The sequence below is a fragment of the Meles meles genome, chromosome 4 (genome assembly GCF_922984935.1).
Source record: "Meles meles chromosome 4, mMelMel3.1 paternal haplotype, whole genome shotgun sequence".
Taxonomy (NCBI): Eukaryota; Metazoa; Chordata; class Mammalia; order Carnivora; family Mustelidae; genus Meles; species Meles meles.
In genome coordinates, this window is record NC_060069.1 from 163,283,113 (window position 1) to 163,295,351 (window position 12,239).

Consider the following 12,239-nt stretch of genomic DNA (forward strand, 5'->3'; position numbering starts at 1 on the left):
CACGAGGCGCGCGCCCCGGGTGTCGGGCGCGCGCTCGACTGGGCCGAGGCTCCTGGTGGTTGGAAATGCGTCACGGGGCGGGCCGGCGCCATCCGGTGGGCCCGACAGCGGGGGCGCTCAGGGCGCCAAGCGACCCGGGGCGCTCAGGACACCGAAGGGCCCGGGGCGGGGCGGGGGGGGCAAATATACAAGGGGGTGCTCAGGGCAGGGAGGGCCCCGGGGGCAGGGTGGGGAGGCCACATGCAGTGCCAGGGGGCGCTCAGGACACCGAAGGGCGGGGGGGGGGCAAATATTCAGGGGGTGCACAGGGCACCGAGGGGCCCGGGGGTGCACACGGGAAGGGGGCGGTGAGGGCGCCAAGGAACCCCACGCAGGGGCGGCTGCTCCGGACACCAAAGGGGTGAGGGGGGGAACAGGGTCAGAGACACTCAGGGCACCAAGAGCCCTGGGGCTGTGAGTAGGACCAGGGGCTGCTCAGGGACCCAGAGGCACACAGGGAAGGGGAAGTGGGGGACGGGAGGGGCCCAGGGGCACCCAGGGAAGAGGAGTGCTCATAGGTAAGGGGCAGGGACAAAGATGGGCATGTTATCTTAGGGACTGAGAAGGGCCTGTCCACCTTCTTGATGCCCCAGTCCACAGACCTCGTCCCTTGCCGACTTGGGCTCTGCCAGCCAAGCCTGGGCACACCCACTGGTGGGGGGGGTGCGGTTTTCAGAGCAAAAGGAAACGAAGGCCAGTGTGGTGAGCCATCTGTGGTGGGCACAGGGGACCCGGTGCATGAGTTGCCTCAGAAGGCAGCCCCACTCCTGGAAAAGGCTCCACTGGCCCTCGTGAGGAGCCTCATGTCCTGTCGGGAGCAACCGCAGGTGGAGGAAGGTGGTCAGAGGCGGGCGCACCTGTCTACTAGCGACAGCTTGCACGTGTTCACTCTGCGCGCCCACGGGAACGCCAGAGCCTGCACCCCCCACGAGGGCGCCGGAGGGGGGACGGAGCCCTGTGCTAGGCCTGCCCGGCCTGGCTACTTGTCTCCGGCTGGAGCCGGGCTTCCGTCTCAGCTGCCTCCACTTCCCTCTTACCAGTCCCTCCCGAGCCTGGTGACTGGGAGCCAAGCTCCTGGCGGGGGCGCTGGGGGATGGGTGCGGGAGGCTGAGTTGTGCCCGCCTTCCTGATGTTTCCGAACGCACACGACACGGCAGAAACTCAGCACACGCAGAATCTGAATAACACCATTAATTCCATATTAGGTCTCTCAGAGAACGTCATGAAGTCGTAAGAAATCATGCAGGGCAGGGTTGTGCCCTGGGATGCAGAAGGCTGGAACCGTCATCAACCGGTCTGAAAATGAGAAGCTGGGAAACCTCCAGAAACACTGCTTTTCTCAAACTATCGCAGAGCTGGGATTGCAGCTTTGCCATCCCTAAGTCCAGGCCCCTCTAATCGGTTCAGGAAGATACTTTCCCAGGTCTCGGGATCTGACCTTAAAGTCGTTGAAGGTGTCCCTTCGTTGTCCTCACTCGGCCTACATCCTGGGCCTGGCCCTCTGGAGGTCTGTCCCTGAAGAGGAAACGGGGGTCCCTGTAAAAGTCCACCCAGATCCAAGGACACGAGGCCTGCCAAAAGGTAGGGCTGGACCAGGGCAACAGAATGTCCACCTGCCCCCACCACATGCACACACACACGCAGACACACAAACGCACGCCCACACCAAGACAGCCAACAGCAAGAAGTAAGCTGGGGGCCCGTGCTCCATCTCAGGGAGAGAGACCCTCGCTCTCCCCGAGGTGGGGAAACACGGGGAAGCCTGGACCCGAAGGTGGAGCAGGGACACTGAGAAACTCCAGCAAACCAGCCTCCCCCTCAGCGCTGGGCAACGCCGGCGGAATGTGTGTCCGTGGACACACTGAAGAAACCAGTACCACAAAACCCCGACCCAGTCACCTCCCAGGCCCCAGACTCAACCCCCTGGGAGAGGAGCATCCATTTCTGGGTAGAAATGCCGGTCGGCTCGGTCTCTGTGGTCCTGTAGATGGCATCTGTCGTTTAGTCAACGATTCCAAGACACACACACAAAGGAAGAAACCCACAATCCAGAGAGGAAAATCCAGATCCGGAGAGACGCAGAAGCTAGGATGGTCTGGCCGGCGTTGTGTCCAGGCTCTGGTGGAAAAGGTCAGCAGCGTGAAGGCAAAGGTGGGACTTCCCAGCCCGGAGACGGAGACCGGGAAGGGGGACGCTGGAGACAAGAGCGCCGATGAAGAAGGACTTCTGCGGGCTCATGAGCGCAGAAGACACGGACAGGAGAGAATCCAGGAGCTTCTCGAAGAGTCGAGAAACCACCCAGACTAAAAGAGGGGAAACGGGAACCAAGAGAACCGAGCAGATGAAAGTGCTGGAATAAATCATTTCAAACGGCCCGACGTGCATGACTGGAGACACAGAAGAGAGAAGGGGAAGGAGAAAGGTTTGCAAAAGTAACGGCTACGGGTTTTCTTTTTTTTTAATTTTTTTTTTAAAGATTTTATTTATTTATTTGACAGAGAGAGATCACAAGTAGGCAGAGAGGCAGGCAGAGAGAGTGAGAGGGAAACAGGCTCCCTGCTGAGCAGAGAGCCCGATGTGGGACTCGATCACAGGACCCTGAGATCATGACCTGCGGCTACGGGTTTTCTAACCATAAAGAGACCACGGCTTGGATCCGAATTCAGGAGACCCAGCCGGGATTTATGCCTGCAGCAGGCACACCTGTCCCCCGCTGGTGGACCGCAAACAGAACAACACGTCCCGAAGGCAGGCAGGGACCCACGCGCGGCAGCCGGAAGGGCAGCGCACCTGTCGCGGATACGGCGCCAGCCAGAGGACAGTGAGGACAGTCTGCCGAAACGTGGCCATGGCCCGAGGAGCAAGCCTCCAGCCCGTGGTCCTCCGCTTCGGCCACGCGTCCGAATCATGGGGAACATTTGGGGACAAGTGCTCGTGGCCCCATGAAATCTGGAGACAGGCTCCGGCATCGGTGGGCTTAAAAATTTCTCAGGCCACGCAGAGAACCGCCAGTGTGGGTGTGCGGGGTGAGCCCGCGGCTCCGGGTGGGAAGCTGGAGCGGGTCTGTCACGGGCAGCCCGCCACGTGCCCTCAGCCACTGTGAGGACACTGCAGGCACCGCGCGGCTCAGAAGTCGCAGGGAGCCCTGCAGGATGGAACTGGGCCACTGCTCTCGGTGGGGACAACGTGGTCCCGGGCGGTGGGTGCCAGATGCCACAGTACGTCACCCAGGCGGAGAGGGAACCGGAATTCTGTGAGCCGTGGGGGTCGTGAAGGCTCGTTGATCACAGGGACCCTCGGAAGGGAACCAACACACAGTGAAGCCACCAGAGGCCAGTTCTAGGTCTGTTGGATGGAATCCCAACGGGGACTCCTGGCCCCCTCGCCAGGTGCTAGGGCTGGTAAGGATGGACCCTGTCATTCAGGCACATGCAGAGACCGTGAATTGGCCCCCAGGCCTTTCCCAGACGGACCCGTGGCCATTTTCAAGGGTCGCGGGGTCCCGGAGCAAAGGGAGCTCCCTGAACTTCTGGAGCCTTCTATCCTGGCTCTGTGGAGACCCCAGCCAGCCACGGAGGCCTACGGGTCAGAGGAGAAGGGCCTTGCCCTGAATCCAGCCCACAGGGCCTAGTGGGAACCAGGGGCCCCAGAGGGTCCCCTCACTGGCTGTGGTTGTAGAAAGGGCCGATAGGGGGCGCCGGGGCTCTTAATTTCGGCTCCTGCCTGGCTCTCAGGGGCTTTGGATTGAGCCCCACGTGGGGCTCCACGCCCTGCAGAGTCTGTTCCCATCTCTCTCTCTCTCTCTCATAAATAAATAAAATCTTTAAAAAAAAAAAGGCTGGATGGGCGCTGACCCAGGGTGACTGGGGTCCTGCAGAAGAGAGGTGGGCACAGAGGGGAGGCCATGCGAGGACAGGGGACAAACGGCTGGCCCACACCTCCACCACTGTCGTTTAGACGCGGACGTTTAAATCCTCCTGGCCGTGGGAGGTCGTCGCGGCAGCCGAGCACACCCACGCACCCCACTGCTCTGGCTGCCCCGGAGCCGGGTGCGCCCGGAGAACCGCTGTGGGCCGTCCGACGCCTACGGGGCAGTGATGCCCACAGCAGCGACCCAGCTGTGCCCGTGTCCCCGACTCCTGCCGGCAAACGCACTCCGAAGCCTTTCCCTCCCGCGGTGGGGATGCGGAATGTCTCCACTCTGTCCTCAGGGTTTCCATGGTTACAGGGCAGAGGGACCGGTGACATCACCCTGAGCTCCTTAGGCTGGATGGGGACAGGAGTGGGCAGGAGGCTTTCTGGCACCTGTGCTCCCCGAGGCAGCGGCTCAACCCTTCCCCACTCAGGGGCAGCCACAGGGGTGCCTTCCTGGGGATCTGGCTGCCAGGGACGTGTCGGAGTGTCCCTGCAGGGAGGACGGTCACCATGCACTGAGCACCGCGAAGGTGGGGCTGCACTCGGGGGCCTCTGTGGACTTCGGAGGTGACCTGGTCCACATGTGCTGTGCTGCTCTCCCCCACGTGTGGGAGCCTCCTTCAGGCTGCCACTCTGGAGAGGCGCCTGGAGCTGCCCGCCCTGGGCCTGTCACCAGCAGACCCTGCCACACGGACGCCTTGTGCGCCTTCGGGCAGGTCCCAGGAGAAGAACCACACAGAGACCGTCTCTCGCCGTTGGGAGGAACACTTCGCCCTCTGCTGACGGCCATTCTCCCCCTTGAAATCAGGTCCTTGCTGGGCGGGGGGGGGGGGGGGGGGGGCGGGGCTCCCTGCCCAGGCTGCCCAGCACAAGCGTCTGACCCACCAGTCTGCAAGTGCACGTGCATCTTGGGGTCGCGAGGAATGGGGTGGCAGGTCGGGAACAAGCCCAGGCCCAGCACCACAGAGGCTCCAAGGTCCCGCAGGCCGACGTCCCACCTCCAGGCCCAGGGTCAGGAGCATCCCCACCCCCCACCCCCAGGCAGGGGTCAGTCTTTCCAGCTCTGAGATGCTGGGGAAGTGCGATCAAAGAGCTGAAATGGAGCCTCAACCTTGGGGCTCCCCGAGTCCCTCCACAGCCCACCTACGGGACCACAGACCCCGAGAGGAGCCCACACGCACACCGCTCTGGCTTTTCAAGGGGGAGCCTTTTCCTCTCCCAGCCAGGCTCACCAAAGCAAATTCAGGAACCGTCTGCTTGGTCTGATGCAAACAGGCTGTCCTAAAGCCACGCCAGCCATGCGGTGTGGCCCGAAGGACAGTGAAGGGCAGGCCTGCCGGGACTCGGGTATGGCCCACGCCACCTGCCGGTCGGCCCCTGGAGCTCATCGTCACTGGGACTCCGGCCTGGACCCTGGGCTGGGGAGAAGTGCAGACCCCACGCTCAGTCACGGACCTCCCCGGAGAGACGGGACCAGAGGCCACAGGCAGGTGACACGGGCGTGGACACCCAGTGCCTCCAGCTGGTGCTGGCGTCGTTCTAGAGAGCTGAGACTCAACAGCCCAACGGCCAGGTCATGTGCCCATAGCCCAACAGTTCTCGCCGCAGTGCCCGGTCCTCAGACCATCAGCTGGGCCACGGGGCCCCAAGGGTCCACCCTCGGGCACCACCCGCTGTCCCTCGCAGTCCAGTTGGTCATAACATGCCAGTGCCAGAAGCGCCTTAGGACAGCCCCCCGCCCAGACGCCCACACCTGGGTCACCTGCTCGTGGCCTCTGACCCCGCCCCACCCCAGAGCTCCTTTTCTCGGGTATGTCATCCTTGAAATGGGCTGGGAGAGAGAGCCCAGTGATGCTCCGGGAGACTCCGCATGTGAACCTGGTCATGCCTACAGGAGACACAAGCTGGCCATCCGGATGGGGCTCTTCTGATCTGGGAACCAGCCTCGTCCTCTCCCCACAACCCGCTCCCACCCAGCAAGTCCCTGCTTACCTGGAAGCCTGCAATTGCGCAGCCAGACTCTGTCTTTGTTCCTGCCCAGGCCTGGAAGGTCCTGGAGACCCTCTACCGGCATGAAGTGCCCAAGATGAGCATTGTCCTGCTGGCCCCAGCTGTACCGGGGACTCGGGACCCGCCGGAGCAGCTTCCATGGGGGCAACATGGAGGTGAGGGCCACAGGCAGAGCCGTTTTCTCCCCCCAGGCTCCTGCGGGCAGACGGTGGCAGGCGCCACCACAGAGGGATGCTCGTGTCCAGGCCTGTCCCTCCCACCAGGCCGTGGCACATACGTCCCTCTCCCCTCTCCTAGGGTTCTTGGGACACATCTGAAGCAGGAATGCGCATCTCCAGTGGACGCAAGTCCAAGAGAGGCTTCTTTCAGGCCCTTCACTGAGTCAGGCTGAGAGACTGGGGAGCCCCTGCAAAACATACAATTGGGTTCATCTTTTACACCTGCACCAATGAAAATTCCAGAAAGATGGAAAACTCTGATGGCAAATCAAAATTAAAAAGGCACCAGGAGCGCCTGGGTGGCTCCATCGGTTAAGCGTCTGACTCTCAAATCTCAGCTCAGGTCTTGATCTCAGGGTTGTAAGTTCAGGCCACACCATGGGTTCCATGCTGGGCGTGGAGCCTACTTAAAAAAAAATTTTTTTTAAGGCACTAGAAAAAAACATAGACAATGTATGCTCATAATTTTGGAATGAAGAAAGGCCAAATACAACCACTGAAAAAGCCATAAAGGAAAACTGATGTTTATCTACATAAAAATACAAAATTTCTTCATGAAAAAAAAAATTTGTGGAATGAATGGATGGATGGGTGGGTAGGTGGGTGAGTGAATGGATGGGGGATGGATGTGTGGATGGATGGGTGGGTGGATGGATGGATGGAAGGAAGGATGGATGGATGGATGGATGGATGGATGGATGGAAGGATGGATGGTTGGGTGGGTGGTTGGGTGGTTGGATGGGTGGATGGGTGGATGGATGGATGGATGGATGGATGGATGGATGGATGGAAGGATGGATGGTTGGGTGGTTGGTTGGGTGGATGGAAGGATGAATGGGTGGATGGATGGATGGATGGATGGATGGGTGGGTGGATGGATGGTTGGGTGGGTGGGTGGGTGGATGGATGGATGGGTGAGTGGGTGGGTGGGTGGATGGATGGTTGGGTGGGTAGGTGGGTGGGTGGGTGGATGGATGGATGGATGGATGGATGGATGGATGGATGGATGGAAGGATGGATGGTTGGGTGGGTGGTTGGGTGGGTGGATGGATGGATGGGTGGGTGGGTGGATGGATGGGTGGGTGGATGGATGGATGGGTGGGTGGGTGGTTGGATGGGTGGGTGGGTGGGTGGATGGGTGGGTGGGCGGGTGGGTGGATGGGTGGGTGGGCGGGTGGGTGGGTGGGCGGTTGGGTGGGTGGGTGGATGGGTGAGTGGGTGGGTGGGTGGATGGGTGGGTGGATGGATGGGTGGGTGGGTGGGTGGGTGGTTGGATGGATGGATGGGTGGGTGGTGGATGGGTGGATGGATGGATGGGTGGATGGATGGGTGCGTGGATGGAAGGATGGATGTGTGGATGGGTGAATGGATGTGTGGACGGGTGGATGGATGTGTGGACGGGTGGATGGGGGATGGATGGATGGATGGGTGGGTGGATGGAAGATGATGGGTGGATGGGGGGATGGATGGGTGGATGGATGGGTGGATGGATGGATGGGTGGATGGATGGGTGGGTGGATGGAAGGATGGATGTGTGGATGGGTGGATGGATGTGTGGACGGGTGGATGGATGGATGGGTGGATGGATGGGGGATGGATGGATGGATGGGTGGGTGGATGGAAGATGATGGGTGGATGGGGGGATGGATGGATGGGTGGGTGGATGGATGGGTGGGTGGATGGAAGGATGGATGTGTGGATGGGTGGATGGATGTGTGGACGGGTGGATGGATGTGTGGATGGGTGGATGGGGGATGGATGGATGGATGGGTGGGTGGATGGAAGATGATGGGTGGATGGGGGGATGGATGGGTGGATGGATGGGTGGATGGATGGATGGGTGGATGGATGGGTGGGTGGATGGAAGGATGGATGTGTGGATGGGTGGATGGATGTGTGGACGGGTGGGTGGATGGGTAGGTGGGTGGATGGATGGATGGATGGGTGGGTGGGTGGATGGAAGATGATGGGTGGAGGGTGAATGTATGGGCAGATAGGCGGGTAGACAGAGACATATCCTACTGACCCCACTTCTCCTGTCAAACCCTGCTACATTTGGTGGCCAAAAGAGCAGGACAGTAGATCTGAGTCAGGGGACAGGTTCCAGCACCGGGCATTTCTTCAGGTAGGCGGCCAGGGAAAGTGTACGCACCCGAGTGGAGGGAGGGACTGGGGTTGGAGCTGCCCGGATGCCTGAGGATGTGCTTCTGGAGCTCCCGGGAGCAAGCAGGGGAGGGCTGAGGCCCAGCGGAGCTGGCGTGTTACGGTCACCAAAGGGGCTCGAGTGCTGAAGGAGGAGTGGGAGATGCAGGTGGAGGAAACCACGGAGGCTTTCCAGGCCGTCCAAGGGCGCGAGCCTTGTTCTCCGTGTGGTGGGAGCTGTGTGAGGTTTGAGTGGTCCCTCCACGAAGCTTGCAGTTTAAAGATGTCCGTCCGGCCAGGCTGGGGAAGAGGCCGCAGGGAGAGCAGAGGCGAGCACGCAGCAGTCTGCACCCAGAAGCCTGGGCTCCTGAGAAGCCACGGTCACGGGGCAAGGAGCCCTACCCAGCCAGGGTCCTGCCCACCTTCTCCCCGCCTGTCAGGCGCCAAGTTAGCAGCCCTACGGTGAGCAGATGAAATGCGCCTTATGCCTGGTTAACGATTCTCTACACCAAGTTAATATTTTTCAGGTCTAGTTAACTCTTCTTTCTGCCTCCTCAACAGTTCTTCACACTGGCTTAACTATTCTTTTTTATTCTTTTTAAAAAAAATTTTTTTAAAAGATTTTATTTATTGGAGAGATTGAGAGAGAATGAGCATGGGGTCGGGGGTGGAGGACGGCAGACGAGGAGGGAGAAGCAGGGAGCCCGATGCGGGACTCGATCCCAGGACCCCGGGATCATGACCTGAGCCGAAGGCAAACGCTTGACCGACAGAGGGCCCCCCAGGTGCCCCAAGGTTTAACTTTTCTTCATACCAAGTTACCTATACCTTATGCCTGGTTAACAATTCTTTATGCTGAGTTACTCCCTCTTCTGATTAGGTCCCCTGGGTCCCCATTTTTGCCCCGGCGCGGCCCCCAGCTGGCAGCACCCCTTCCCCACCCCCTGCCGTGTAAACACGAGAGTCAAAGACCGTCTTGAGTAGCCTGAGGTGGCCCCCATGACTGCGTCAAAAAGCTGAAAACAAGGAAACAGGCAATGCTGTTATCAGGGGTACGAAGTCCGGCATCAGGAGGCCTATGGAAAATCCCGAACCTCGGCCCCCCGCCTGAGAGACGCCGGGACTTCATTTTACCAAATGTGGGTCACTCAGAAGTAGAACAAGAACAGTGGCTCCTACTGAAACCCAAGAAAGACAAGGTTCCTGGGTCGGGAGGCGGAGACCAGAGACCCTGCCGATGCGAGGACTTCCACGCGAGGACGTGGGGTACAGGTGGTTGGGCCGACCAGCGGGGCGCCTGGGGGGCTCTGTTGGTCAAGCACCTGCCTTTGGCTCAGGTCTCCATCCCAGCATCCTGGGTTCAAGTCCGGTGATGGGTCCCCTGCTCTGCGGGGAGCCTGCTTCTCCCTCTGCCCCTCCCCCCACCAGGTGCACGCACACGCTCTCCCTCTCTCAAGTAAATAAATAGAATCTTAAAAAAAAAAAGTGATTTATCTATAGCGAGCAACCGTTCTTAGCATCCAGGGTTCAAACAATGGGACCACTGCTCCAAGACCAGGGCAAACGGCATTCTTCAGCTCTGGGGGGCAGAAACCCCACCACATCAGGTAGGTTGTGGCCGAGCCGCTCCCCTGGCATTTCCCGGCAGGGTCGTGTCTACTCTGTGCACGGGGGGCGGGGCGGGACCTCCAGCCCAGCGTCCTCCAGCGCTTTCCAGAGGACGTGCGGAGCTGTTCGGATGCCGCAGCGGCTGACCCTGGCCGGGCCAGAGAGGCCCCGGGTGAGGGTGGGGTGCACTCCCAGGCCCAGCAGCCAGTTCCTGCTGGTGGCATTGCGGAGGCTGGGCTGCCTGCCGGCAGGGGTGCAGCACCCCAAGGGCCCCAGGGACCCCTGGCTACTAGGCCCCGGGGAGGAAAGCCCTGCCAGCCGGTGAACATCTCCAGGCTTGGGGCCTCCAGATGCGCGGCCATCTGCCCACAGTTGCAGCTGGGGTGACAGATGTCGTGCACCTCAAGCCATTTCTATCCTTGGGCAGATCCTCTGGACTCACAGGCCCTCTTGGGGGGCCATGTCATCAGCAGAATGCATGGGACCGGGGATGCGGGCGCAGCAACACCGCGCCCTCACCCCTCCCAGCATCCCGCAGGGGAGTCCGTGCCTCCCGCCCCCCCGTCAGGCTTGGCCGGACACCTCTGTACCAGGGCACTGCACAAAGACGCGGCTGCCGCCGAGGCGCGGGCTCCTCCACCTGGACATGGGGCCGGAAGCGGCTCTCCGGCGGCAGCGACGACCAGGAGCCAGCAGGTGTCTGCAAAGCACTGGGCACCAGGAGCCTGTAGCTCTGGGGCCTCACAGGGCACCTGCCGGTCCTCCTGGCGGGGTTGGCACCCAGAACTGCCGCCGAAGCAGCCGGACCCGAGACCGGCCCCGCACAGCCCCGAAGAGACCGGCAGGAGCAGCAGGCATGTCTGAAGGGGGCTGGGGGTGGGGGAGGAGGGGGGGGCAGGGAGCCGCAGACCACCCGCAGCAGCCGGAAGGGGCCTGGTCCCGCTGCTGGAATTGGCTCAGGCCTCCCCTGCCTCACGCCTCTCGTCCTGCCTCTGCTGCACCCCCGCGGCCTCACCCAGCAGCATGTCTGTGCCCGCCGCACAGCAGCGCCTGCCAATGAGATGGCCGGGGTGGGGTGGCACGTGGCAGGGACAGGTGGCTGGGGGGAGGGCCGGGGGGGCTAGTGGGGACGGAGGGGTGAGGGGGGGCCGTCGGGGACCAGGGTGATGGCGGGGAGCCCAGGTGGGGACGAGGCCCCCCGGGGAGGTGGCGGCCATGCACTCAGTTGCATCCGCAGAGCCGCACGTGACACAGACGGGCCCCGGAAGGACAGCAAGAACGAGCTGGTGGGACATGGCCACTGACCACCCAGCTGACTGTGTGCTTTTCAAACCCCAACGAGGGGATCTTTTTTCAAGAGCAGACATCATGATTTAAGGACTTTGTTCACCAACGCCCCCGTCCTTGCCAAGCACTGGTCTGGCCATAATTAGACCTTGAACTTTCTCAACGAATCCGAGGTGTTTCCCGAGTGGCCCAGATACCCTAAGGACAAGGGATACCCCATGACTGCACCTGGACCTCAATGTCCCAGGACAAGCCCGCACTGCCTGGTTCCTGCCCTGGACCCAGAAGTGCCCAAATGCAGCTCCTGCACCACCCTGGAGACAGCAGGTGGGCTCACGCGGGGTCGTGGTGCCAACAGACGCGGACTTCAGATTTTGCAGCACAGAGAAGGTCCCAGAGATCCCGCGACTGCGGCCACCATCACATGGGCTCAGCAGCAGCCTGGAAGAGGGAAAGGCGCTCCGCACCAGCCGGGCACTGAACACCCGCACCCCGGCAGTTACAGCCAAGGACGCGAGGCTCCAGGCAGAACCGCTTTCTCCCTGTTCTCTGGATCTGCTTCCAGCGAAGCCGAACGAAAGCAGCGCTGGGCAGAAGGGCAGGGGTGTCCAGAGAACCAGCCCGAGTCCCTGCCCTGTTGGATGGACAGCAAACAGCTGGGGGAGGTAACAGGTGACAGACAACTGGAGGATGGGGCAGTTGCCCCCTTGGCCAGGGTCCTGGAGCCGGGACTGCTCACACCTGGGATGAGTCAGAGGTCTCCATGCGGCAGGCGCCTGTGCGGCGCAGTCGGTTCGGTGTCTGACCCTTGGTTTCAGCTCGGGTCACAGCAGCGAGCCCCATGCCGGGCTCCGCACTGGGCGTGGAGCCTGGGTTGAATTCTCTCCCTCTGTGCCCACGCTGCCCCCCCCCACACGCTCCCTCTCTCTAGAATAAATCTTAAAAAAAAGTCTATGTAGAAGGTCCACCTGCCGCTCTTCAAGCAGTCACCTAATACCACGGAGAAATGAGACACGACGA

General features: G+C 61.2%; 1 protein-coding gene across 2 annotated transcripts; it reads right to left on the reverse strand.

The window, feature by feature from the left end:
• Positions 1-1,215: 1,215 nt before the first annotated feature.
• On the reverse strand, positions 1,216-8,746 carry LOC123939748. Of its 2 annotated transcripts, XR_006817964.1 has the most exons (3): positions 8,335-8,746; positions 5,947-6,370; positions 1,216-1,554 (listed from the first exon to the last, which is right to left on the reverse strand). XR_006817964.1 is itself a non-coding variant. In XM_046001568.1 (2 exons), the coding sequence occupies exons 1-2, from the start codon at positions 6,275-6,277 to the stop codon at positions 5,529-5,531; spliced, it is 645 nt and encodes a 214-aa protein (XP_045857524.1). In that variant the 5' UTR covers positions 6,278-6,341; the 3' UTR covers positions 5,428-5,528. The 2 variants fall into 2 exon arrangements, 1 of the variants encoding a protein (XP_045857524.1); XM_046001568.1 differs by lacking the exons at positions 1,216-1,554; positions 8,335-8,746 and adding an exon at positions 5,428-5,842 and having other exon boundaries at positions 5,947-6,341.
• Between the last annotated feature and the right edge of the window lie 3,493 nt (positions 8,747-12,239).

What these genes read in the sequence shown, in the direction of transcription:
- LOC123939748 (XM_046001568.1), bottom strand. Translation starts at nt 6,277, where the DNA reads ATGTGTCCCAAGAACCCTAGGAGAGGGGAGAGGGACGTATGTGCCACG. An exon ending in GCGCAATTGCAGGCTTCCAG is followed by an intron (nt 5,843 to 5,946) that starts GTAAGCAGGGAC and finishes TGTCTCCTGTAG; the next exon opens with GCATGACCAGGTTCACATGC.